We start from the raw sequence: 26,050 nt of genomic DNA on the forward strand, positions 1-26,050 counted from the left end.
GTTCACCAAGTTGAATCACCCATGTGATAGATCTTATCGGAGGTGTTGGTAGACACTGAAGATACTTGGATCACCATGAAGCACTGGTGTGGAGATACAAATATTGTGGCAATTGCTGAGGCAATGGTGCCGCTAGTGGCCGATAACAGCAATACCACTGTCCCTTATCCTATAGTCTACACACCGGTCGAGGTTTATAATGGAAGGAACCATATTATATGAGGCTACCTTCTACCAGTGCAGACAAAGGAGAGCTGTTGCTCTATATTATCTGTATTTCCTTTCAGACAGAATCTTTAGTATCAGCGTGACGCTAGGCGCAAAGCTCGGGAACAATGGGGCATCGCATCGGGCAGAGAATGGGCGAGGTTCTAGTAACTAGAAAAGGTAACCACGTTTTAGAGGAAGAAAAGCACAGCAATATTTTCAATACCTTCTTCTCCAGTCTGTCAATTAGTTTCTGAAGTCTGTTTATCTGGGTCATCCACTGGTTGTCTTCGTCTAGTAGGCCTACGGGAAGAATAAATAAGTCATAGAACTGAAAATATTCCAGCTTTTAATACAAGCTGCTCTAGGGAGCCACCATTCTGCCTGTAGATTTTAGGATAATAAACCATTCTGGGGATTATTCCTTCATAAATAAATGTGTATAAAACATTAAACTATAGTGCCAAGAAGTGTAGTAAAGTCAGAGTCATTGAGTGGACGACTGTGACTGTAACTAGAGGACACGGGGGCCAGTCCGGATACCCAAATGGTATGTACGTCTTGTGATGGATCCTTAAGGACGTGGATACAGCTGAAGCCTCTGGCCGAGCAGAGCCTCTGTTTTCTTGCCCCACTACTTACTCTGGTAAGTTACAAGCTACTTTTGACTTGTGGCCTACCAGAAGTGAGGGGTGTATGGAAAACATCACAGTACTACACCTATGCCGAGCCACAAACTGCAGAATGAAGCAGAACTCCGTCCCTCATCGTGGGAATGTGAGTATTGACTCAAACGAGGCATGAAATCACTAGGAGAGGAAGAGTATTATCATATAGAACAGAGGGGGCACAGATATGGAGGCACATAGTGGGCATTATTGTATGGAGGCACATAGTGGGCGTTATTAATGATGGTGGCACATAGTGGGTGTTATTAATGATGGAGGCACATAGTGGGCGTTATTAATGTACCGAGGCACATAGTGGGCGTTATTAATGTACGGAGGCACATAGTGGGCGTTATTAATGTATGGAGGCACATAGTGGGCGTGTTAATGATGGAGGCACATAGTGGGCGTTATTAATGATGGTGGCACATAGTGGGTGTTATTAATGATGGAGGCACATAGTGGGCGTTATTAATGTACGGAGGCACATAGTGGGCGTTATTAATGTATGGAGGTACATAGTGGGCGTATTAATTATGGAGGCACATAGTGGGCGTATTAATTATGGAGGCACATAGTGGGCGTTATTAATGTATGGAGGTACATAGTGGGCGTATTAATTATGGAGGCACATAGTGGGCGTTATTAATGTACGGAGGCACATAGTGGACATTATTAATGATGGAGGCACAAAGTGGGTATTAATAGTGTATGGAGGCACATAGTGGGCATTATTGTATGGAGGTACATAGTGGGTATTATTAATGTAAGGAGGCACATTGTGGGCATTATTAATGATGGAGGCACATAGTGGGTTTTATTAGTGTATGGAGGCACAGTGTGCATTATTAATGTATAGAGGCACATAGTGGGCATTGTTAATGATGGAGGCACATAGTGGGTATTATTAGTGTATGGAGGCACATAGTGGGTATTATTAGTGTATGTAGGCACATAGTGGGCATTATTAATGTACGGAGGCATATAGTGGGCATTTATGTATGGAGGCACATAGTGGGCATTATTAATGTACGGAGTCCTATAGTGGGTGTTATTAATGTACGGAGTCCTATAGTGGGCGTTATTAATGATGGAGGCACATAGTGGGCGTTATTAATGATGGAAGCACATAATGGGCATTATTAATGATGGAGGCACATAGTGGGCATTATGTATAGAGGCACATAGTGGGCACTATTAATGTATGGAGGCACATAGTTGTCATTTATAATGTATGGAGGCACAGAGTGGGCATTATTAATGTATGGAGGCACGTAGTGGGCATTATTAATGTATGGAGGCACATAGTGGGCATTATTAGCACATGGAAGCACATAGTGGGCATTATTAATATATGGAGGCACAGAATAGGTATTAATATACGGAGGCACAGAGTGGGCATTATTAATATAAGGAGTCACAGAAGGAGAATGATTAATATATGGGGGCTCATAAGGAGCATTATTAATAAATGGAGTCACAGAAGGGGTATTATTAATATAAGGAGTCACAGAAGGGACATTATTAATGTATGGAGGCACGGCAGGATTATTCTTAATATGAGGAGGAACAGAAGGCGTATTATTAATATAAGGAGGCAAAGAAGAGGCATTATTAATAAATGGAGTCCCAGAAGGGGCATTATTAATGCAGGGAGGCACAGACTGGGCATTATTAATATATTGAAGCTCTGAAGGGGCATTACTAATATAAGGAAGCACAGAAGAGGCATTATTAATAAATGGAGGTAATAGAGGCACAGAAGGGGCATTACTAATATAAGGAGGCACAGAGGAGCATTATTAATATATGGAGGCACAAAAGGGACCGTATTAATATACGGAGGCACAAAGGAGCATTATTAATAAATGGAGGCTCAGAAGGGGCATTATTAATATGAGGAATCACAGAAGGGCATTATTAATATGAGGTATTACAGAAGGGCATTTTTAATATGACGAGGCACAGAAGGGGCTTTATTAACATAGAAAGAACAGTAATAATATATTGAGGCTCCTGAGGAGAATTACTATTTTTTTTTTTAAGGGAGTGGGAACATAGTGTCATTGTGGCATCCAAGCTCCCAGCTGGTTGTGGGGGATCCAAGTCCAAAGGTTTCCCTGGGGTCCATAGGACTCTAGTTATGCCCCTGCTACCATGTACTTATGCCCCTGCTACCATGGTAACATATTACCGAAAATGGAGCAGGTGCCTGCCACAGAGCTGCTATTCTTGCTATTATCTTACAGGCAGCATGGGGCAGACACTAAATACACATTACAAGTCTAAATTCAGTAAAAGAAGAAAGTGGAAAAACATACCAAGGTTAAACTGTGGGTTGTTTGGAGAAAAGCTATTATTTCTCTGAAGTCTCCGATTAGATCGTTTTCCTGACCACGGGATGGAGAGCACATGGGGCTTTATAGGGCCTTGTCTGCAGGTAATCAGAGGACAGGCATTTTGTTGCTTCTTTTATGGAGCGTTGAGCTTGTAAGATGAGTAAGAATATTACAATTTACACAACCCATCAGTATGATTTAGTGATGTAAAATAAAGGCACGGCCATACTGGTGCTGATATACCAAATTACATCAATACTTTTAGGCCACGTTCACATTATCAGTATTTTGCATCAGTATTTGTGAACCAAAACCAGGAGAGGAATAATCAGAGGAAAGTATAATAGAAACACGTCACCACTTCTGGATTTATCCCCCCCTCCGGGTTATGACTTACAAATACTGAGGTAAAATACTGACCGAATACTGAATGTGTGAACGTGGCCTTAGTGAAGAAATCCATCCTGTGGATCGCAAAGCAGTGACCTGTCAAATAGATACCAGTGGCAGGCGGAGGAGCCGGGGCAGCAGCCGAAGACCCTACTCACAGTCCTGCCCCCCGTGCACCTAAAGCTAATAACCCAAAAGCTTCAAATATGGATTAAAGAACAGCCATTGGCCGGAGTCACATTACCGTAAAATACGGTCGAGTGGTATGTGATACAAGTTATTCTATGCGGCAGCTCAAATCTGTAATTATTTTCTCATGCCGAGTCAGCATGTGAGAAAAATCACAGCATGTTGAGATTGGCAGCGAGGCGAGGCTCACGCGCACCCACATAAGTCTATGGGTGCGAGTGACACAAAGCACAGCACTCAGGTATCACCCAAGTGCGGTGCAATATACACCGATGCCGGCAGCAGAGGAGATGGAGAAAATAGTTTCTCTGTCTCCTCTGCACCTGTGCTCCAATCTTCTCAGTGCGAAAGGATCGAAGCACAGAGCACTGACCCTGAAATCACACTCGCAGCAGAGCAGGAGCCGAGGGTCATTAGCATATCGCATTCGATGCATTCACGCTGGTGTGACTCCAGCCTAAAGTTACCTATTTAATCTGTATAACAGCGCCATTATGTCCATGCCTTTACTTTACATTGCTAAATCATGCTGATGGTTTCTCTTCAGAGAAACCATGACAAACACCAGAACCTTCATGATTATTTATCGCACAAAGTGCACCAAAAACACTTTTGCTCCTTACATCAAATTTATTATGTGTTTTAGACACCTTTAGCATCAGGGTTAGCAGGATAGGGGTACGGCTTAATGTGTGTCACCATGCATCCAAAAAAAATGGCACAAAGTTAAAATAGCTAATGAATGGCATAATCTTGATGAAGTCCATGCATCCGTCCAAAAGTCAGATAGTGGTGGACAGACCCACAGACTTGCTGTTGAGCCCAAACACTGTTGCGACAGAGCTGCGTACTGCAGAGTGGTGTTTTAAACAATCAGTGGGGTCTCAGGACCTTCAACTAATCAGTAGGGGTCTTAGGACCTTTTACCAATCATTAAGGATCTCAGGACCTCAATCAGTGGGGATCTCAGAACCTTTAGTGGATAAGTAGGGGTCTCAGGACCTTTAGCTAATCAGTAAGGATCTCAGGACCTTTAATCAATCAATATACCATCAATCAAGTGTCCAAAATTAAATATACTAAATGGCACTTCAACTCAAGATAAACACCAAGTCCTTATTTATAATAAAAAAATTTTTATTATTCACCGTTATTTATCACACTTGTTGACTATTCACATATCAATTGTCCGCTAATTTCCTTCTTTTCAGTCTGTTCCGGTGTACGCATGCGCTATGATGCCCAGACGCTGGTAAACTCCTGGAAATGCTCTCATAGTGACGGCTTGCGGTTCATGCTTGCGTATCACTGAGCATCTGACTGGATGTTACGCTGTGCCGGGGGCGTGATATCAACTGCATGCGTCATTAAAACCGGCACGTGACTTTACTCCTCTCCTGCTCTTATTGGCCGCACGGTGTATAAATATCCTCCTGCCCCTGTCCTAAGCCATGCCCCAAGGAAAAAACCGAGCGGCGAAACGTGCGTCGGGATATCAGGACGGGAATCTTCTGCTGCACACAAGGTGAATCGCCCTCCTCATTTATATGTTAAGTCCTAGGTTTTATACCTGATATATATACTTATTTGGTGGTGGCATGCAATCACTATGTATGTTCTTTAATGCAGCTATTGGCACTCCATTTTTTGTCCCTATCTATTGTTACCTTGTTAACAATGTTACCTTCCTTATGTGTTTGCTCATATGTATATCCCCTAATGGTAGCCTTGCACTATGCACTTTATACCCACTATTGGGATATATATTAACTATGAGCAAATGACTATATTTATAGAAGGCATTACTTATTGTAAACTATAGTTACATATTGGCTTATTTGTGGACTTATTTATGGACTTATTTATAGTGCTATCCCGTCCTGTTCATGAGACATTCTGCTTGTTTTTTATGTATGTTTTTATTATCTATATTTAAATAAAAATGATTTTAATGGATCTCTTCATTTTTGGTCCACTTTATTATAAGTAGGGACTTGGTGTTTACCTTTAATCAATCAGTAGGGGTCTCAGGACCTTTAACCAATCAGTAGGGGTCTCAGTCAGGACCTTTAACCAATCAGTAGGCGCCTCTGAACCTTTAATCAATCAATTGGAGTCTCAGAACCTGGACTATGACTGATCAACAGCATTATACAGACTCTTTAATATTGGACATTTTTTTTTCAGATGACCAGAATCTGTTACTCTTAGGTTGGGGCGACACGAGTTTTGCATGATAGCCATTTGCATGATTTCTGACAAATTGTGCAATTTTCTGAAATTTGCTGTCACACGAGAAATTTAGATCTTTGATTTTGCTATAAATAAACCAATTAGCTGACAAGTTGCACACAATTATATGTGAAACTTGCATTGACCTCTATGGAAAGTGTGTCAGCTGCAACTTGCAGGCAGAAAATTCAACACATTTGGAAACATATACACCTACAACACCATAGAAAGTCAGCAATTTTAGTAGCTCTAATCTTATCAAAAGCTGGAAACACTGTAATAAATCTACTCCCTAATAAGACTGTCTTGTCAAACGGAATTTAGAATGAAGGGATTACTTGGTGTCATTTTTTTTTGCCTGCTTTACCCTATTTTGTCATTTATATTGAGACCAAGTTATCAATCTATAGTACAATGTAGGCGGAATTTAACATCTTACATTTTTGTCCCCTGATTGCAAAAAATGACTAGAAAAAGCAAAGCACAGAAAACTCTTGGCATGTTTGTAAAAACAAAAACAATTTCATATGAAAAGATGAACTGAAAATGAAGAAAAAAAACTAGAAACATGGATCAGTCATTCAAAGTATTTTTGAGAGTCAAATTTGCCAGATAAGAGCCGGAATTATCAAAGGAGTGAACATCGCCGTTCCTCCAACTTCTTCACAATTATCGGTGAATATGGAACATGAAATGAAGTGGTGGGAAATTACAATTACAATGACCTAAAACCCTGAACGTGCTCGCTCGGGTGACAGTGGCAGGTGGGGAGTTTGACTGGGGTGGTACACCTGTCAAGGCGAACTCAAGGAGGCCAGAAACCTCCTGTGGAGCAGAAGGGCTACTGTTTGGTGCAAAAACACAAATATCAGGATCCTGGCAGCACCGCCATACAGCCTCCGCTGAGCAGGGACTCACCTGCACTGTAGGGACCCCTGGGGACAGGAACAGCCAGAAAGTACAGGTGCACAAGACCTGAACGCTGAAGGTTAGCAAGCCGGCACAGGACCTACGGTCATGTGACTGCAAGGGGGCGGGGCTTAGCGTACAGCTTTCAGAGAAGATAGAAAACTCAGAGTCGGGCAAAACAGAGTTCATACACAGTACGGGCAAACGAGGTACAGGAGGGATAAACAGACGGGAGGTCAGACAAAGCCAAAGGTCATACACAAGAGGGCGGTGCGGTACCAAAGGGACGAGCAGAGAGTAGTCGAGTCACAAGCAGAGAGTCATACACGAGAGAGTGGTGCGGTACAAGAGGGGAAGGCAGAACTCGTAACAGTGACAGAACCGGATCACAACCAAACAAGCAACAAGTTATCAGGCACAATGCATACCTACACAAGAGGTCAACTAACTCAGCCGAGGGCAGGACTTTAACTGACACCGGACCTAGGTCCAGTGACCGTTAAATAGCCGCCCTCTGCCAGAGAGAGGCAGAACAATTAACCCCCAGTCTGACCAGGACGGGTCAAAGCGAAACCCCGTCCAGGATCATGACAACAATAACATGTTACTTGTGTGTAATAAGCTGCAGGTACTGAAGATGTCGCCACGGATCTGAGACCGACCAAGAGTTAAAGGTTTATTTACAGGGATTTTCTCTCCATGCAGGGAGGAGCAGTAGGGGTTAAATGTGACAGTATAAAACAGTAAAGCAGCACAATGGAACTGTAGAAAGCAATAAAACAGTTATGCTGGCATTGAAATGGTTAAACTCAGATAATTATAACTTATCAGTCCGGGGAAAGCTTGATTGAAGAGTCTACTTCTCCCACGTTGGCACCAGCAGCGCTTGCAATCTCTAGAGTCTCTGCTCTGAATGAAGTTGGGACCTCCAGGGGTTAAAGCAAGGAGCAGGGAAATTCTGCAAACCTGAGTCTCCCCTGCTCTGAGTCTCTGTATGATACCCTGTCTGTCTCTCCGCAGGAACGATGCTGTGCACACTGTGAAGTCTCTTTGCCACACTCAAAGGCTCCAGCTTGCCACTGAGGTCCCCAGGACTGCGTGCTCGTGTCACTTTATCTGCACTGTCAGGGGGAAGTCTCGTCTAGTCAAGGAGGCTACCCAGTCCACGTACTCACATACGGCACTCTCAACGCCTCCTCCTTCAGTCAGTTCCTTGAAGGGGGGGTTCTCTCTCTCTGGGAGCCCGATGCTGCAGCCTGCTCTTTGTCCTGCATGCTCTGCTCTGTGTCTCACGCGCCCTGCTTTCGCACCCTCACCCTGCACAGCGTCCTGTCCACCGCCCCTTCTCTTTGGTCACTGCCCCCCCATGGTCACATGGTTCAGGTGATCCAGGCCAGAAAGGCTCCCCCCCGGCAACCCTGCTGTCTGGCTAGGTGGTTCCAGACATGGAGCAGCAGAGGTATCCCCTTTTGGGCTCTTCTTCCTCTTCACCCTCTTACATTCTCCTCTCTTTTTGCTCTCCATTCCACGGGCAAAATTTTCTGTAGTTCCCGTTGACAGTCTTCCAATCCCTGAATAATTTGTTGCCAGACGAATTGGTCTTGGGGGGGTACACCGGCAGTTGAATGCTCAAAGCGTCGCAAATCAGAAGGAGCAACCGTGTCAACTGTTACGGGAGAAACGATGGCTTGAGTTGCTCCCGCTGGGATGGCAGTTTCAGGCACCAGCCTCCCTTCCGTGTCCCTTGGGGGAAATTGGGAGTCTTCCTCATCTTCAAAATCAATGTCAGTCAATGGAACTGCCTGTGGGGCAGCAGGTACTTCTTGTCTCGGCGCTGGGCCCTGCTTCATATGTTGCAGCTTGTTCAGTCCCCTGTTATGTCAGTATCTTTTTGCTTGCTGCCAGTTTATACCAGAGTGCTGATCTAGCGGGGGTGAGATCATGTGATCTCAGGTTCTTTTGTATATCAGAAGTGTTGGACTTTTTCAGGGTTTTGTGTGTGATTGCAGACAGTATCTTTTTCTATCCTGTCTTGTCTAGACAGCTTGGGCCCCACCGTTTGCTCAGTCTGTTCTCTGCCTGTGTTTGTGTCTCATCTTTTCTCACCAACAATATATGTTTGGGGGCTGTCTATTCCTTTGGGGATCTGCTTCGGGGCAGTTTAGATTTCAGCATTCTGTCTTTAGGCTTAGTTAGTCTTCCGGCTGTGACAAAGCGTCTAGGGCATCGTAGGAAAGCTCCATGGCTACTGCTAGTTGTGCGGATAGGATCAGGGGTCTGTAATCCGCTTAGTTACCAACCTCTCTGGTCTTCTGGTGGCTTAGCCTGTTCCTGCCATCCTCCTCGGTGACCCATTCATAACAGGAAGCCCAACACCAGTCCCATAACAGATTGTCCATAACAAAGCAGGAAATATGTTACTGGTGCAAGGAACTCACTTTAAGGAGAAACTCCTCTGAAACAAATTTGATGCCATTCTTAGCCAGTGGTGTTTTGTCAATGGCAACAACATGGATGGGAGTCTCCAGCCTAACTGTCCCAAATTTACACCTGGACACCAAGTCAGAGGTAATAAAGTTCATGGACAAGCCGCAATCCATGAAGTCAGAAGTGGACGTGGAGCCACTCCCACAACAAAGTTCCACTTGCAACAAAATTTTTGATAATGCAGAAAAAGGTACCTGAGACAATCACCCAGACTCAGCCGCTTGTTGATCGGGGAACCAGAGGAGCTGTCCTTTTTCCAATGTCTGGGATCTCCACAAAAAAAGCACAATTTTCCTTTACGCCACCGTCTCCACTCTATAGCTATAGCTCTCATAGAGTGAGCTGTTACACCCAGTGGGGGAGTCTGATCTAAAGAAGAATAAGCCAGTGCAATACCCATACGTAACCATCGTGCAATAGTTGACTTTGAGGCTTTCTTACCCCTGTTTGTCCCCTGAAAGGAGACAAAAAGGGCTGAAGACTGTCGCCATGATTTTGAGGCTTCTATATATTGAAGCAGGCAACGTCTGACATCTAGACAATGGAAGGTTTTTTCTCCCTGGGATTTGGGGTTTTGACAAAACGAGGGCAAAATTATTTCCTGCTCCCTGTGGAATTTGGAATTTACCTTCAGTAGGAAGGCCGGATCCGTTTTTATGATCACTCTATCATCCAAAAAGGTGGTATATGGTGGATTTACCAATATTGCCTGCAGCTCGCATGTAGAGCTGAGGTTAGGGCCACTAGAAGTACTGTTTTTAGCGTTAGCGCCTTTATTGAGATGGAAGCAATAGGTTCAAATGGAGATGCTGTCAGTGCCCTTAATACTAAATTTAAATCCCAGGGAGCCACCTTAGATGGTAATTTTTTGGGCCTGGATGTAAAGGAGGCCCGAATGAATCTATAGATCCATGGGTGATCAGGCAGTTTTTGATCAAACAACGCACCCTGGGCCGATACCTGCACTTTTAAGGTGCTTGTGGACAGTCCTTTTTCCAGTCCTTTCTGGAGGAACTCTATGACCTCTTTTCTTGGTATTTTTTGGGCTGTCCCAGTCCATTGTCGGCCCGTGAACTGTAAGAATTTTTCCCAAATTTTTTGGTATTTACGTGAAGTTACCTCCTTTCTGCTAGCGAGCAGGGTGGTTACTAAAGGGACTGAGAACCCTTTTGCTAGAAGGAGTCCCCTCTCAAGTTCCATGCAGTGAGGTGCAGCCTGTGAACCCGGGGATGTTCTACTGAGCCCTGGTATAGCAGATGGGAAGATCCATGGGTCTGAGATAGACATGCGTCTGAGCCATGTGAACAATGCCCTCTTCGGCCAGAAGGGCGCAACCAGGATTATTCGAGCTTTGTCCTGTCGGATCTTTTTCGAGACTACTGGAATCAATGGAAAAGGGGGGAACGCTTAGGCCGGACAAAATTTCCACCCCCTCTGGTCGTTCTCTTGGATTTAGGGAGTAGAACCTGTCCACTTTTCAATTTTCCCTGGTAGCAAAGGCAGCGCAGATTTCCCCAAATATTTTTTGATTTAGGGACCATTCTCCCTGGTGTAGTACATGATGGCTTAAATAATCAGCCAGATAATTGTCTGCCCCCTTTAAATGTGTACCAGATAAGGATAGAAGATTGTTTTCCGCCCATGCGAATAATTCCCTGGTTTCTGCCATAAGGGTTGCCGACCTTGTGCCCCCTTGTCTATGTATGCTATGACCGTGTTGTTGTCGGATAATATGGTGACATGTCTCCCTTGCACTTCTCGCTTTACTAGGGGAAGGGCCACCAGTTCTTTTAGATTTGAGGATGCATCCCTCATTCCAGGTTCCCACTGGCCCTGTAGGGTTCCATTCTCTATGTGTGCCCCCCAACCACTCGGAATTGCGTCCGTGGTCAGTACCACCAAGTTTTGAGTCGTCCAAGGCACTGATTTGTTTAAGTTTTCGGTGCTCAGCCACCATTTTAATGACTCCTGCACTTGAGGTGAGAGAATGATCTCCCGGTTTAAATTGGAGGGACCCCTCTCCTGCTCGGATAGGATCTGCCACTGTAGTTCTCTCGTATGGGCTTGTGCCCACCGGACCGCTGGGATTGTTGCTGTTAACGTGCCCAGGAGCGACATTGCCTCTCTTACTGATATGGCTCGACCGGATTGTATCCGTTGTATTTTTTGTTGGATAGCCCTTATTTTTTTTCTGGAAGAATGCACTGCTGTTTTAATGAGTCCAATTGAATTCCAAGGAATTCTTGTGACTGAACTGGAGTTAATCTGGATTTTTTTAGATTGATCATCCAGCCTAACCTGGTCAATATTTCCAGGACCTTTGTAACTGCATTTTCGCAATTCTGCTTGTCGTTTGCTATGACGAGGAAATCGTCTAGATAGGGTACCAACAGGATATTTTCCCTTCTTATAAAGGACGCTACTTCCCCGATGATTTTTGTAAGTATATGAGGGGCTACTGATACCCCGAAGGGTAGGCACTGGTACTGGAGATGAGTGGGGACTTGAGCAATCTCTACTACCAATCTTAGATATTGTTGGTGTTCTCCCCATATTGGCACATGGTAATAGGCGTCGGTAAGATCTATTACTGTTGTAGCAACCCGGGTCGAGTAGCTTCACTGCTGACCCCAAGGTCTCCATTTTGAATTTCTCTGTCCTGATGTATTGGTTTAGGGCTTTGAGATTGAATATGGTTCTTAGTGACCTATCTGGTTTTGGCGTGAGAAACAGAGTGCTGTAAAACCCTTTCCCTTCTTGATGATACGGTACTTTTATTAGTACCTCTTTTTGTATGAGGAGTTGAATCTCCTTTTCTAGCGTGGCCTGATTCTTTTTGGCTACCCGGGTCACTTTTACTCTTTGAGGTGGAAGGCTTAGAAAACTTAGTCGCAGGCCCCCGGCTAACAGGTCGGTTACCCACTTTGAGGCGGGCAATGCTACCCGTTGATGGACAAAGAACCGAAACCTTCCCCCAACCGCCCTGGCGTCATTGCTTAGTATCGGGTCTCGGGGTGGTTTTACTAAAGAGGAATCCTTTCTCTTTTCCCCTCCAGGGTCTTCCCCGTGTGGCTCTATCGTCTGGCCGCCCTCGGCTCCCTCTATTCCCTGCTCCACGAAAGGACGAGCGAGCTTCAGTCCACCGACGCCTAGGGAAGGGGGGTGGAAACCGTTTTTTCTTATCTGATGCTTTTTCTAAAATTTCGTCCAATGCTTTCCCAAACAGGTATTGACCCTCACAAGGGATGGCGCAGAGTTTAACCTTTGACTGGAAGTCTGCCGACCAGTTTTTTAACCATATTGCTCTGCGGCCTGAATTTGAAAGGGCGCATGCCGGGCAGCACCTCGGACGGAATCTACTGCGGCGTCAGCCAGGAATCCCGCTGCCTTCTGTAGGGAAGGTATTGCCTCCAGCAGTGTCTCCCTTGGGCATTTATTCTTAATTTGGTTACTTAATTTATCTAACCACTTGACCATGGCCCGTGCTGTACAAGTGGCGGCCACCCCCGGCTTAAACGACCAAGCCGATGCCTCCCAAGCAGATTTTAGAAAAGCGTCTGCTTTCTTGTCAAGGGGATCTTTTAAGGCGCCCATGTCCTCAAATGGCAATGCTATTCCTCTGGATGTAATGTACTAGCAATGGCGGCATCTAGTCTGGGAGCTTTTTCCCATTTATTGCATACCTCCTCATCAAACAGGTATTTACGTTTGAGCGCCTGCGGTATGGACATTTCTTTGTTGGGTTTTTTCCATTCCCTCTTGATTAAATTTAACAGGTTATCATGAAAAGGAAAAACCCTTCGTTTTTTCCCCTCAAGATTACTAAACATAGCATCTTGAATTGATTTTGGCTCTTTTGGTGTTTCCAGTCCCATTGTGGATCTTACAAGTTTTAGTAATTTCCCAATGTCCTCAGATAGGAAATATGGACGACCCTTTTCCTCATCCGAAGAATCCAGGTCCGAGTCTGAGGGCCCTAGCTCTCCTTGCTCTTCCTCAGACTCTATGTCGGTAGTTATTTCTGTGGGAGGAAGAGGAGGAGGTGGGGGCGGTGGTGAAGTGGGTGTTACATCGGAGCTAAGTGTAGTCTGCTCCTTCAATTCATCTTTGACTGTTGACTTTACTTGATCCCGGATCATAGTTTTAATGCTCTGGAGTGGGGATGGTGACTCCTTGGCCACTGTTTTTTTAATGCATGAGCGACAGAGTCGCTTCTCATATGTTTTAGCTAGGGCCTTTTTGCATAATGCACACTCCTTGTTCTTTTGTTTTGATGTGGCCTTTCCCTAAGGAAGACATACATAGGGCTGTTGTTAATATAATGTGTTGCCTTACCAAGGCCCTCACCCGGCCCTCTGGGTACCCCGGTGGCCGGTGGCTCTTCCTCCTGCGCGCGCATCTTGTCTTCAGGATCCATCTGCGCCCCGCTGCTGATCTGGCTCTGCTATTCTGGAGCCTGTATGCAGCCTCTCGGGGACTGGTGGCACCTTCCTTGCTTCCCTTTATATGGAGGAGCGGTGTGTGCTTCTGAGACCGCTCCCTCCCGGAAGTGCCCAGTACACTGCTCCCCCGGCGTGTGACGTCACTTCCGGTGTGACCCCAGAAGCCGTCTCCACTCAGTCAGTGCCTGCGTCGTGGTGGCCACGCTTCCCCCGGCCCAGCCTACCACTGGAGCGGCCGCCGGGGAATCTGACGAGGAGGACATCATTCACAGCGCCCACCGAGCTGGGCTGACAGGCACACGCCACCGCGCCCCGCTGCCATCCTCTCCCCGCGGACCTCGGCCTCCTGACCGGCTGACATCAGAGGGGGATCCCTCTGGAGGTATGGACTCTGCCCCCCCGGCATCCGCCTGCGGGAAACAGGAAACCAAAACTGAGGCGAGAGGTGCCGCCCCCTTCTTATGTCTCTGCTACAGGTTTCCTGTTTCCTGGGGGCAGATACCATCTCTCATGTCTGCGGTGCTGTCATGGGAAAGGGAAAATTCTTTTGTGACCTTGGCCAGATGTGTGCCTTGCCACAATTCTGTCTCTGAGCTCCTTGGCCAGTTCCTTTGACCTCATGATTCTCATTTGGTCTGACATGCACTGTGAGCTGTGAGGTCTTATATAGACAGGTGTGTGCCTTTACAAATCAAGTCCTATCAGCTTAATTAAACACAGCTAGACTCCAATGAAGGAGTAGAACCATCTCAAGGAGGATCACAAGGAAATGGACAGTATGTAACTTAAATATGAGTGTCTGAGCAAAGGGTCTTAATACTTATGACCATGTGATATTTCAGTTTTTCTTTTTTAATAAATTTGCAAAAATTTCTACATTTCTGTTTTTTTTTCTGTCAAGATGGGGTGCAGAGTGTACATTAATGAGAAAAAAAATGACCTTTTGTGAATTTACCAAATGGCTGCAATGAAACAAAGAGTGAAAAATTTAATGGGGTCTGAATACTTTCCGTACCCACTGTAGGAGGCCACAAACACATTTTATTTAGTGTCTTACACATCCGAAGGTCCGCAGTTATCTGGTCCTTTGGTTCCATAGTGTCTGGATAAAAATATATTTGTAAGGAACAGCGGGATCTTGTTAGCAGATATGGCAGATCGCTCTGCAATACCCAGCAGCACCTTCTAACATGCCAAACAGGAAGGTGGAGTATACCGACACGCATCATTAGCATACGTGATCGCTTTTAATCACTGCAAAACATTTTGCTGAGATTTGCTTAATTGCAAGCCTCTTAACTTCTCAGTCAGCTATTATGTAGAAAATAGCTTTGGATGCTGCAGGAGCGAGACTTCTATTAATAGAGGAATAGCAAATTTTATTTATAACCAAATAAACAAATGTACCTTTGCATAGCACATGTGCACCATACAATTCTATAATTCTATTAAGATTGTACATAAATACATAAATAGACATATATATATATATAATATATGTATGTATATATATATATATATATATATATATATACACGCACACACATGGATATATTATAATATATACAGCACTGGCAAAAATTAAGAGACCACTGCACAGTTTTATAAAATCAGCTTCTCTACATGTCTGACAGCCATTCCATTCCAGTGTCAGTTGAATTCCAACCAGAGTACACCTCATTCTACTTAATGTGCTTCTTAAAAATGAAAGACAGCAAAATGTGCTGGAGTGGGTTATCAAAATCATAGTGATTTAGATGTGTTGGTAATCACAACCAAGATTCCAGCACATGAATGGATAGTGCAGAACACACTGCATATAACCATAGCAACTGACGAAAAGCAGTGAAAAAGTCCTCATATCACAAGGTAAAGTGCAAAGTAGGTTTTTATTGAAAGGTGAAACAAACAGAACATGGCTAAAAAGTGACATTGGTGGGAAAAGAAAGGCCGGGTAGCAATGGCAGCTCCAAATAAATAGTCATGAGAAATGCATGAACATTGTGAAGTGTCTAAATGTCTAAACATAAAAAGTGTTTGCCCATGAACGTGACCATAGCTACAGGGAAAGAAATCCCTAAATGAATGATGACAGGCAAAAACATACAATATGGTAATCAAGGGGACACTTACACAAGAAGGAGCAGCAAGGGAGACCACAGCCGTACTTACACAGACACTTGTGTAAGTGTCCCCTTGATTACCATATTGTATGTTTTTGCCTGTCATCATTCATTTAGGGATTTCTTTCCCTGTAGCTATGGTCACGTTCATGGGCAAACACTTTTTATGTTTAGACATTTAGACACTTCACAATGTTCATGCATTTCTCATGACTATTTATTTGGAGCTGCCATTGCTACCCGGCCTTTCTTTTCCCACCAATGTCACTTTTTAGCCATGTTCTGTTTGTTTCACCTTTCAATAAAAACCTACTTTGCACTTTACCTTGTGATATGAGGACTTTTTCACTGCTTTTCGTCAGTTGCTACTATTAATGTGCTTCTGATTAGGTGATCACCTGAACCAAATCTTATTTAACGAAGGAAAGTATAAAAAAAACCCTGCTGTGGTGTTCACAATCCTCTTGCAATAGGACAAGCTGGATGGCAAAACAAGTGCTAGTAATATCCCAAAAGTAATAGGAATGAAAAAATAACTTTTAACCATGCCAAAGGAGTTGAAAAGAAAAGTCTTGAGTGAGGAAAAGAAGGGCTCAATTTTGGCTTTGCTAGCAGAGAGATACAGTGAGCGTCATGTTGCCTCCATCCTTAAAATTTGTAAGATGGCAGTCCATTACAACAAGGTCAAGCAGCAGACATGGAGGACAACAAAGCTACAGATCTGCAGAGGGCGAAAACGATTCTCCACTGACCAGAATGACCATCTTATTCGATTGTCAGTCAGCAACTGCAGGATGACATCAAGTGACCTACAAAACGAATGGCCGCAGCTGGGGTGAAGTGCACGGCAAGAACGGTTTGTAACAGGCAGGGCTCAAGTCATGTAAAGGTAGAAAAAAGCCTTTCATCAATGAGAAGCAAAGGAGAGCCAGGCTGAAGTTTGCCAAAGACTATAAGGAATGGACCATAGAGGACTGGAGTAAGGTAATCTTCTCTGATGAGTCTAATTTTCAGCTTTGCCCAACACCTGGTCATCTAATGGTTAGACAGAGACCTGCAGAGGAGTACAAGCCACAGTGTCTTGCACCCACTGTGAAATTTGGTGGAGGATCAGTGATGATCTGGGGATGTTTCAACAAGGTTATCCTTGAAAAACAGTTGATTCCTTCTGCTCAGGCAATGTTCCCCAACTCTGAGGACTGGTTTTTCCAGCATTACAATGCGCCATGTCACACAGCTAGGTCAATCAATGTGTGAATGAAGGACCATCATATCAAATCCCTGTCATGGCCAGCCCAATCTCAAGACCTGAACCCCATTGAAAACCTCTGGAATGTAATCAAAAGGAAGATGGATAGTCACAAGCCATCAAACAAAGAAGAACTGCTTAAACTTTTGTACCAGGAGTGGCATAAGGTAACCCAAAAGCAGTGTGAAAGACTGGTGGAAAGCATGCCAAGACGCATGAAAGTTGTTATTAAAAATCATGGTTATTCCACAAAATATTGATTTCTCCTGAGTTAAAATATTAGTATTGTTGTTTCTAAATGATTATGATCTTGTTTTCTTAGCATTATTTGAGATCTGCAATCACTGCATTTTTTTGTTATTTTGACCATATCTCTTATTTTCTGAAAATAAATACAAAAATTAGTGCTTGAAAATTCGAATACATGTTATCAGTAGTTTATAGAATAAAAGAGCAATTTAAATTTTACTTAAAAATATACCTAGAAAGAGAACAATCAGACAAACTGAACATTTTGAAGTGGTCTCTTAATTTTTGCCAGAGCTGTATATGTAAGCAGATACCGGGATGCAGTACCACAGGGAATGAAGAGCAAGGGTTAGCTATAATGCAATTTAATTAGAACAAAAGGGAAACTCCTCGCAGGGAGGCAAATGAGATTATTAAATGACACAATAGTCTTGTATGAATCTTATTGTGACTCCTATGTTCCTCAGCTGCATGTAGTCGGATGAGGGTTGTAGTACTAGCAAAGGCTCGTATGGAGCGGTTTTGCCCGTTGAGCCCCTAGCCCATGAATTTGTACAGCCAAAATGGGTAATGCTGTGGAAGTCTCTACCTAGTGTGTGCTCTGCCGCAAGTCTGGCAACGGGGGGAATAATGCTCACGGTCCGGCACCTGGCACCCGCTCCTCAATGCGAGCACTGTACGCTATCTGGCTATGTGCCCGACGCCCTGCGCACTCCCTGGTTCTGCGGGGCCAGCGCACAACTTCTCCCTGACCCTAGCTTCCCACTCTCTCTGTCTCTGCAGAGCACGGCGCACACCTGTCTCAACTCTCTGCCGGCGGGAAACTGAACTGCTTTCCCGCGCTTCCTGTTCTCTGCCGGATCCTGCTACACCCTCTCTCAACAGGTCATTGGTCCTGTATGGTTCCCCATTCTTTGCCCCCGGCAACACTGGAGGCAGCCTCGACAGTTCCGGATCCGTCATTGCGCAGGTACCCGCAGCCGGGTCTTCCTCCTTACATATACATAAATTAAGGGCTCTTTCACATGAACAAATAAATCGGACGAGTGCAATCCTATAAAAAATTGGGTAGCATGAGATTCGGATTCGGCATGAGAAAACAATTGCAGCATCCTTCAAAAGGTTGTGAGAATCAGATCGCATGCACCCATACACGTCTATGGGTGTGTGTGAAACATCGGATTGCACTCAAGTGTCATCCGAGTGCATAGCGATTTCTACGGACGCCGGCAATGGAGGAGATTGAGAAATTACTTTCTCTGTCTCCTCAGCATCTGTGCTACGATTCCCTCATGCAAAAGGATCGGAGCACAAAGCACAGACACTTGGCTCCCGCTCGCATCAGAGCTGAAGCCGAGTGTCGTTAGCATATCGCATCTGATGCTATACACTAGTGTGACCCTGGCCTAATAGGGAAGACCCTTTGCACAACATCACAACACATTTCTAGTGTGACCTACTTCTTATAAGAGGATCGGTCACTTCTCCTGATAGGTATATTTGTAGTAAATACGGTGTCATGTAATAGTTTGGGAGGGAAGAATAAATTAAACGAAATTTCAATAAATTCTTGATGCAAACATAACACCATCTGTAAAAAAAACTGAAGTTGAACAGAGGATGGCTTCTACAAATGGATAATGATTAGTGTTGAGCGATACCATCCGATATTGAGAAATATCGGATCAGATTGGATCGGCCCGATACTCAAAAAAGTATCGGTATCGCCGATTCCGATACCGGAAGTCCCATTCAAGTCAATGGGACAGAAATATCGGAATTAAAAAAACCCTTTCTTTACTTGCACATCCAGTTCGGGAGGGGGGGAAGAGTATGGGTGGTGTGTGGGCGGACACTGTGCGTGTCTGTGCGGGCCTGCCAGGGGTCTGTACGGGCCTGCCGGGGGCTTGTGCCGGCTGCCGGGGGTCTGTACGGGCCTGCCGGGGGCTTGTGCCGGCTGCCGGGGGTCTGTACGGGCCTGCTGGGGGCTTGTGCCGCCTGCAGGGGGTCTGTACGGGCCTGCTGGGGGCTGGTGCCGGCTGCCGTGGGTCTGTACGGGCCTGCCGAGGGCTTGTGCCGGCTGCCGGGGGTCTGTACGGGCCTGCCGGGGGCTTGTGCCGGCTGCCGGGGGTCTGTGCGGGCCTGCTGGGAGTCTTGTGTGTGTGCAGGCATTGTCCGATGGGACTACAAGTCCCATCGGGCGATGCCTGCTACAATGACTGTGATTGACACATTAGCCAATGATGGGACAGTAGTAGTCCCATCATCCGGCTAATGTGTTGAATGTAAAAAAAAAACCCATACATACTGCATACATACATACTACTTATATACAACATTCATACAACATACATACTGTACATACTTCATATATACTACATTCATACAACATACATACATACTACATATACTACATTCATACAGCATACATACATACTACATATATACTACATTCATGCAACATACATATATACTACATTCATGCAACATACATACATACTACATGCTGCATACATATTACATATATACAAAATTCATACAACATACATACATACTACATACATACTTCATATATACTACATTCATACAACATACATACATACTACATATATACTACATTCATAAAACATACATACTACATACATACTACATATATACTACATTCATTCAACATACATACATACATACTACATTCATACAACATACATACTATATACATATACTACATTCATACAACATACATACATACTACATACTTACTACATACATACAACATGCTACAGACATACAACATACATACTACATACAATACATTCATACAATACATACATATAAACATACAGTACATATAACATAGAGTACATACTCACCAATACTTGTCACTATGATCCCCGAAGCCAGTGTCATCTGTGGAAAAATATGAAAATAACAAACAACCTATATACTCCCTGATCCGCAGAAATCCACGCGTGTCCCACGCCGATCTCCTGTGGAGAACAGCAGCACAGCTGATGCGACCGCTCTCTACGGGGCTCCAGGAATCCAATGACGGGAGGTAGGTATCCTTCCGCACTGTATTCTTCCGCCACTGTAAAAAAAAATAGTCCCTAGTCTCACTTTTGGCATTGCTGTGAGAGAAAGTTCCCATGCAGCTTTTGCCATAAAGTGAGACCAGGGACTATTTTTTTACAGTGGCGGAGGAATACAGTGCGGAAGGATACCTAGCTCCCGCCATTGGATTCCTGGAGCCCCATAGAGAGCGGTCGCATCAGCTGATGCTGCTGTTCTCCACGGGAGATCGGCGTGGGACACGCATGGATTTCTGTGGATCAGGGAGTATATTGTTTGTTACTTTCATATTTTTCCACAGATGACACTGGCTTCGGGGATCAAAATGACAAGTATTGGTGAGTATGTACTCTATGTTATATGTACTGTATGTCTATATGTAAGTATTGTATGAATGTATGTAGTATGTATGTATGTATGTAGCATGAATGAATGTAGTATGTATGTAGTATGTATGAATGTAGTATGTATGTAGTATGTATGTATGTTGTATGAATGTAGTATATATGTAGTATGTATGAAGGTAGTATGTATGTAGTATGTAATATGTATGTTGTATGAATGTTGTGTATATATATATAGTATGTATGAATGTTGTATATATGTAGTATGTATGTAGTATGTAGTATGTATGTGTATATATAATATATATATATATATTTTTTTTTTTTTAACATTCAACACATTAGCTGGATGATGGGACTACTACTGTCCCATCATTGGCTAATGTGTCAATCACTGTCATTGTAGCAGGTATCGCCCGATGGGACTTGTAGTCCCATCGGACGATGCCTGCACACACACAAGACCCCCAGCAGGCCCGCACAGACCCCCGGCAGCCGGCACAAGCCTCCGGTAGGCCCGTACAGACCCCCGGCAGCCGACACAGGCCCCCGGCAGGCCCGTACAGACCCCCGGCTGTTGGCACAAGCCTCCGGTAGGCCCGTACAGACCCCCGGCAGCCGACACAGGCCCCCGGCAGGCCCGTACAGACCCCCGGCTGTCGGCACAGACCACGCATCATGATGTGCACTGACCGCGCATCATGATGACATCATTTCAGCAGCCAATCACAGCCACAACAGTGGCTCATTGCATTATGGGGACTTCCGATTTCGGTATCCGATATTGAAAAAATATCGGTACTCGGTATCGGAATTCCGATACAGCGAATATCGGCCGATACCCGATATTTGCAGTATCGGAATGCTCAACACGAATAATGATCCTAAACACACATCAAAATCCACAATAGAATACCTCAAAAGGCACAAGCTGAAAGTTTTACAATGGCCCTCACAGTCCCCTGATCTGAACATAATTAATTGAAAATCTGGCTGGACCTCGAAATAGCAGTGAATGCAAAGACGACTCAGGGATCTCACAGAACTGGAAGAAATTTCCAAGAGAGAATGGATGAAAATCTCTCAAATGAGAATTGAAAGACTCTTGTCTGGCTACAAAAAACATTTACAAGTTGTGATACTTTCTAATAGGGGATGATACTAGGTACTAACCATGCAGGGTGCCCAAACTTTTACATCAGTCGATGTAAAAGATGGAAATATTTTTTTTTGCCTAATATTGAAAGTAAATGTGTCATCTTTAACCCCTTAATGACCACTGATAGGCATTAAAACGTATTCCCTCATCAGTGTTTTAAAACAGCAATTGAGAATATGGCTGTAGTACCCCCCAGAGTCGTAAATCCAGGGAGGTCTTGGCTTCCGTGGGTAGCTGATCAGAGCCGGATTTTCTGGTTCCCAATCACGTGAATAACGTCGATCACAAAAAAAGTACACCCCAAAGGTACTTACCGTAATCATGATTTCTGGTTCACAAGTATGTCTGGCGCAGTGTTCCCCAACTCCGGTCCTCAGGAGCCACCAACGGGTCATGTTTTCAGGATTTCCTTAGTATTGCCCAAGTGATGGAGTTCTTGCCTGTCCAGAATGTAATTATCATCTGGCAGTACAAAGGAAATCCTGAAAACATGACCCGTTGGTGTCTCCTGAGGACCGGAGTTGGGGAACCCTGGAACAGGATATTGAAGAGCTGTTGTCATAACTGCATTTCCAGATAGTGGAGTTGGGCTTCAGAAGGGTTGTATAGGACGAGGAAACAGGATGTTTCTAGAACACTGCCTATAGTGTCCAGGAGTTGTGTACTGTATTGCATCCAAGCTAATGGTGACAGGCTGGAATACTGCTTTGATCAAGGGTAAGGGTGTGTGCACACGTAAGCGTTTTTTTCACGTTTTTTTAAGCGTTTTTACCGGCAAAAATGCTTAAAAAACACTTACAAGAAGCATCCCATTCATTTGAATGATTTCTGCACTTTTTGTGCATATTGATGCATTTTTTTCCGTGAAAAAAACGTATTGTGGTAAAAAACGCAGCATGCTCATTAATTTTGTGGAAAAATCCGCATTTCTAACTATATTCTATGAGACTGGGGATGCTCCGGAAAAAATCGCTTCAAAACGCACAAAAATCACAACAAAAACGTGCAAAAAACGCACGGAAAATGCGCGGAAAAAAACGCGTTTTCTGGGTAGGAGTCCGTTTTTTTGTCAGGAATTTTCTGCATGCGTGGGTACATAGCCTAATACTGTTTATAGAAATCAAATGGACCTTTTTTGTATTTTTTTTAAATTGTACACAAAAAAATTAAACTTAATTTGGCTTATACCTATTGTTAGAATGGCCATTCATTACAAAAAAAAACAACAAAATTTTTTTAATATGTCATCTGCAGCCTATTAAAACCACAAACAGCTGAAAAAAAAAAGTCATCAAATCAGCTAAAGTTGAAAATCAATGTCAGGTATCCAAGATAAGCAAGACAAATCCCAGGAAATTCCTTAAATGTACAGTACTTTCCCAAAGTGTTGGACAGTTTAGGAAAATATGCTGCAAAGTAAGAATGCTTCAAAAATAGAAGTGTTAATAGTTTATTTTGTTTTTTATTAATTAACAAAATGCAAAGTGAACAAACAGGAGAAGATTCTAAATCCTATCAGTGTGATTGCCACTTGCATTCAAAACAGCATGAATTCTCCTAGGTACATTTGTACTTGCAAACAGTTTTTGCGGGAACTCGGCAGGGAGGTTGTTTCAAACACCTTGGAGAAATAAGCGCAGCTATTCTGTGGATGTAGGCTTGCTCAAATCCTTCTGTCTCTTCATGTAATTCCAGACAGACTTGAAGATGTTGAGATCAGGGCTCTATGGGGGGCTATATTGTCATTTACAGGACTCCTGTACGTTTGAAATCATTGTTCTTCTGCAGTATAAATCTTGAGCCAGTCAGATGTCTCCTTGATGGTACTCAATGATGGATAAGTTATCTGCCTGTATTTCTCAGCACTTATGACATACCAGTGCTTTTCACAAAATTAGAATATCATCAATAAGGTAATTTACTTCAGTTCTTCAATACAAAAAGTGAAACTCATATATAGAGTGATCTATTTCAAGTGTTTATTTCTGTTAATGTTGATGATTATGTCATACAGCCAATGAAAACCCAAAAGTCATTATCTCAGTAAATTAGAATACTTTTTAGCACCAGCTTGAAAAATGATTTTAAAATCCGCAATGTTGGCCTACTGAAATGTAGGTTCAGTAAATGCACTCAATACTTTGTCGGGGCTCCTTTTGCATCAATTACTGCATCAATGCGGCGTGGCATGGAGGCAGACTGTGGCACTGCTGAGGGGTTATGGAAGCCCAGGTTGCTTTGATAGCAGCCTTCAGCTCGTCTGCATTGTTGGGTCTGGTGTTTCTCATCTTCCTCTTGACAATATCCCATAGATTCTCTATGGGGTTACGGTCAGGCGAGTTTGCTGGCAAATCAAGCACAGTGATAGTTGTTTTTAAACCATGTTTAACCCATGTTTTTCTCTGAAACAATACAATATTTCAGACTTAAATGTATGTAGCTGAAATTGTGCAGCAAGAATCTGATATATGTTGACCATACATAAGGTAGAACGTATCGGCTGTCAAAGTTCTCCTTAATAAGTTCTGGCATGAAATGTTTTGGAAAAGACATTTGCAATATGTTCAAGGAATGTTTTGTATGGCTACAGGAGAGTGCACAAAATTATCCATATTCAATGAGGTTCAGAAGTGTTTTATGTAGAGGAACTCCCTAAAATGGCCATAAGGAGTTCTCCACTTATTCAGAAAATGTAAAATCCTTTAGTGTCCAGCAAGATGATAATGGAGCCTGTTTTATGCTACCTTTTATATATGAATATTTGATCTGTTTTACATCATGGCGTGTAAGCTTCAGAGAGGAGAACACATAACAGAAATTATTGTGAACTAGATTAAGGCCCGATGCTATCGCATCGGGAGGATAGTGATGTAGCATTTACCATGTGTTGTGCGGCACTGTGAGCAGCACACCTTGAGAAGGAGATGTGGTGAACAGCCATCCCGCCTATCTCTTTAGCTGTTCACAAAAACCCAGCCCTGTTAAAAGAGGAAATAACATATCTCAGCAGCAAATATGATGCTAGACCTTGACATCCGGGTTCATATCACCAAATGAAAGAATTTTGATGATACACATCTCCCCTCTTATACTTAATGTGTGTTACAGTAATATTGAGAATTATGTATAAATGTATCACACCTATGTTTTTATGTGGATAGGATGAAGTGTGGTAGTAACTTGTTCCACATGCTGATGTGGAAGCATCCTGTTGTGAGTCTACTAATAATGATGAGGAAGAAGCCGTCTGTTGTCGGCAGTGACGGCGTGCAGAGGCTTCTTCAGCCAATCTAATGGATTTAGAGTTAGGGGATTTGTGTGTGAGGCAACGGCGTTTATAAGCCTTAATCTTGTCAAGGCGATGGTGTTTTTCCTCAGGAGTCTCATTAGCACGGTGTTGTTTTTGACGTAGTGCTAAAGCTGCTTTCCTTTCACTGGCATTGCCATACTGTGCGTCGGTATTGACTAATGGTGGTATTGATAGGGCAGAAACAGATTGCTGATTAGTTATGTCAGTGGATGAAGTGTGGTAGTAACTTGTTCCACATGCTGATGTGGAAGCATCCTGTTGTGAGTCTAATAATAATGATGAGGAAGAAGCCGTCTGTTGTCGGCAGTGACGGCGTGCAGAGGCTTCTTCAGCCAATCTAATGGATTTAGAGTTAGGAGATTCGTGTGTGAGACGACGGCGTTTATAAGCCTTAATCTTGTCAAGGCGATGGTGTTTTTCCTCAGGAGTCTCATTAGCACGGCGTTGTTTTTGACGTAGTGCTAAAGCTGCTTTCCGTTCACTGGCATTGGCATACTTTTTGGTATGACTCATGTTGGCACAGGTAAAGGAGTCAATTTGGCAGTTATCTGGCAGTGAAGAAGGCGTCCTGGAGTATTGTAGTGTAAACGGATACTTATAGTGCTTATAGTCTTCTTATAGAAGTGGGGTACAGCAAAACAGGGCATAGAAATGGCGTGAGATAATTGACTTATTAACTGGTGT

General features: G+C 43.7%; 1 protein-coding gene across 1 annotated transcript in view; it reads right to left on the minus strand.

Annotated features, from left to right (window-relative positions):
• Positions 1-26,050, minus strand: part of NECAB1 (N-terminal EF-hand calcium binding protein 1) — a 299,035-nt gene that overhangs the window by 63,753 nt on the left and 209,232 nt on the right. Inside the window, exons 7-8 of the mRNA XM_073550518.1 lie at positions 3,197-3,309; positions 434-510 (exon numbers count right to left, since the gene is read on the minus strand). Coding sequence (XP_073406619.1) covers positions 434-510; positions 3,197-3,309 — 190 coding nt within the window. The remainder of the gene's footprint in view (positions 1-433; positions 511-3,196; positions 3,310-26,050) is intronic.

Source organism: Dendrobates tinctorius, unplaced genomic scaffold (assembly GCF_039654945.1).
Source record: "Dendrobates tinctorius isolate UK_male_01 unplaced genomic scaffold, ASM3965494v1 ptg000165l, whole genome shotgun sequence".
NCBI lineage: Eukaryota > Metazoa > Chordata > Amphibia > Anura > Dendrobatidae > Dendrobates > Dendrobates tinctorius.